Source organism: Sphaeroforma arctica (assembly GCF_001186125.1).
Source record: "Sphaeroforma arctica JP610 unplaced genomic scaffold supercont1.6253, whole genome shotgun sequence".
Classification (NCBI taxonomy): Eukaryota; class Ichthyosporea; order Ichthyophonida; genus Sphaeroforma; species Sphaeroforma arctica.
Genome location: NW_014034305.1, coordinates 1 through 1,704, shown reverse-complemented (window position 1 = coordinate 1,704; position 1,704 = coordinate 1). Strand labels below are relative to the sequence as shown.

Here is a 1,704-nt window from a genome sequence, read left to right as displayed (position 1 = left end):
GGTACCGACGCATACTAATGAGCGCCGACGTACTAGCATATATATATATATATATATATATATACATCGACCCCATCGGTGCCTTTTCGAGTCCAACTTCAAACCCGGAATACCCCGCAGCGGGCAAAACAGGTTCACTAATTATGATACAGCTAAGCCATGCAACACCTGTCGATCGTTTAGACCGGCCCCCATAATAAAAGACTACGTTTATTGGGACAGGACGCGCACTCTATGGTGACCAACTACTCTTGTCCCGTCTGTGAGCAATCAGTCTCCCAAGTCACTAGTACTTGCGGTTGATGCATATTTAGATGCTACATATCGACAATAACATCACTTGGACGGGTCAGGGGTACGCCATAGCCCCGCGCTTTGTCTGTATGACCATATTTGGGTTGTGTGTGCGTGTAATGAACTCAAAGATCGCCAGACGCTGCCGGCATATCTCCTAAGCATAAAGAACAACCGGAAACGGGTGCGCATTGAATACACGTTGGATTTCCAAGATAGACTTAAAATGCAGGTACGAACTTCGTGATGTAAGTATCACGTTCAAGATGTAGGTATCAAGTTCAAGGTGTAGGTATCACTTTCAAGATGTAGGTATCAAGTTCAAGATGTAGGCATCAAGTTCAAGATGCCGTATCAAGTTCAAGATGTAGGTATCACGTTCAAGATGTAGGTATCAAATTCAAAATGTAGGTATCAAGTTCAAGATGTAGGTATCACGTTCAAGATGTAGGTATCAAGTTCAAGATATAGGTAGTAACTTATGCGGTGGTGTAATAACTTATCATCAAGAAATTAAGGGTGCCCCAACACCTCCTGCCGGACACAGTTTGGGGTCGAACGGCAGAGATAAGCCCCGGGCATCGCATAAATGTATAGACTCCATACATCCGATCCTATTTATAGAACACCGGCGAAATATACAGCAAATTCGCGCAACAGATACCTACATGTACTACCTTCCACCTGTATTCAACGCTATCGACACACACCTGTAGCGGAGAGTTGGGTCATGCGGCAGTCGGAAATTAACGCGTTAGCCTCAACCATAGTGCCTATCTGTTTCTTCAATAGTACCAGATCATCCGCTCCGGTCGAATTGCCCCAGAATCGCAGTTTGCAGTGCGAGATGTTTTCGTTGCGACTAGCACACTGTATGTCTTGCACCTGCGATGGAATACGACATGTGAGTATGTGTACGACATGTGAGTATGTGTACAACATGTGAGTATGTGCACCATGCCTAAGTACAACACAGTCGCATGCTGATCAAATACTTACCTCAAAGTCACAGGGTGAATCTACAGCGATATCCATGAGCCGGTTAAGCAGATTCTTGTCGAACAAATGGCCCTCAATGTGTAGTACCATCTGCGGTCGCTCGTCCACCTTGCCTGTGTTGCTCACATCCAGAATAGCCTGAGCCGCGATCTCGGCCTCGTATCTGTGGGGTCCCAACCAAATACGTAACCGTTAAGTAAATAGACTAGAGTGCAGAGTGTGTACAAATATCATCAAGTTAGAAGTAAACATTGACCAATACGCTGAAGAAAATTGAAAAATTATATTTCAGAGGACTAGAGGGTAGCAATCGAGATGATCACATCGCATCTACCGAGTATGGCCTCAGCTGCCGTACACACCTACAAAGGTTTGAACCTCAGGCATGAAGGAAGTATATCCCATAAGGTC

At 45.0% G+C, this 1,704-nt stretch overlaps 1 protein-coding gene across 1 annotated transcript; it reads right to left on the bottom strand.

The window, feature by feature from the left end:
- Positions 1-1,004: 1,004 nt before the first annotated feature.
- Positions 1,005-1,383, bottom strand: SARC_15526 (hypothetical protein; the record flags this gene model as incomplete). Its single annotated transcript, XM_014290356.1, has 2 exons — positions 1,005-1,179; positions 1,294-1,383. Coding segments are annotated over 2 exons (265 nt in total), but the record flags the coding sequence as incomplete, so codon positions are not given.
- Positions 1,384-1,704: the final 321 nt, after the last annotated feature.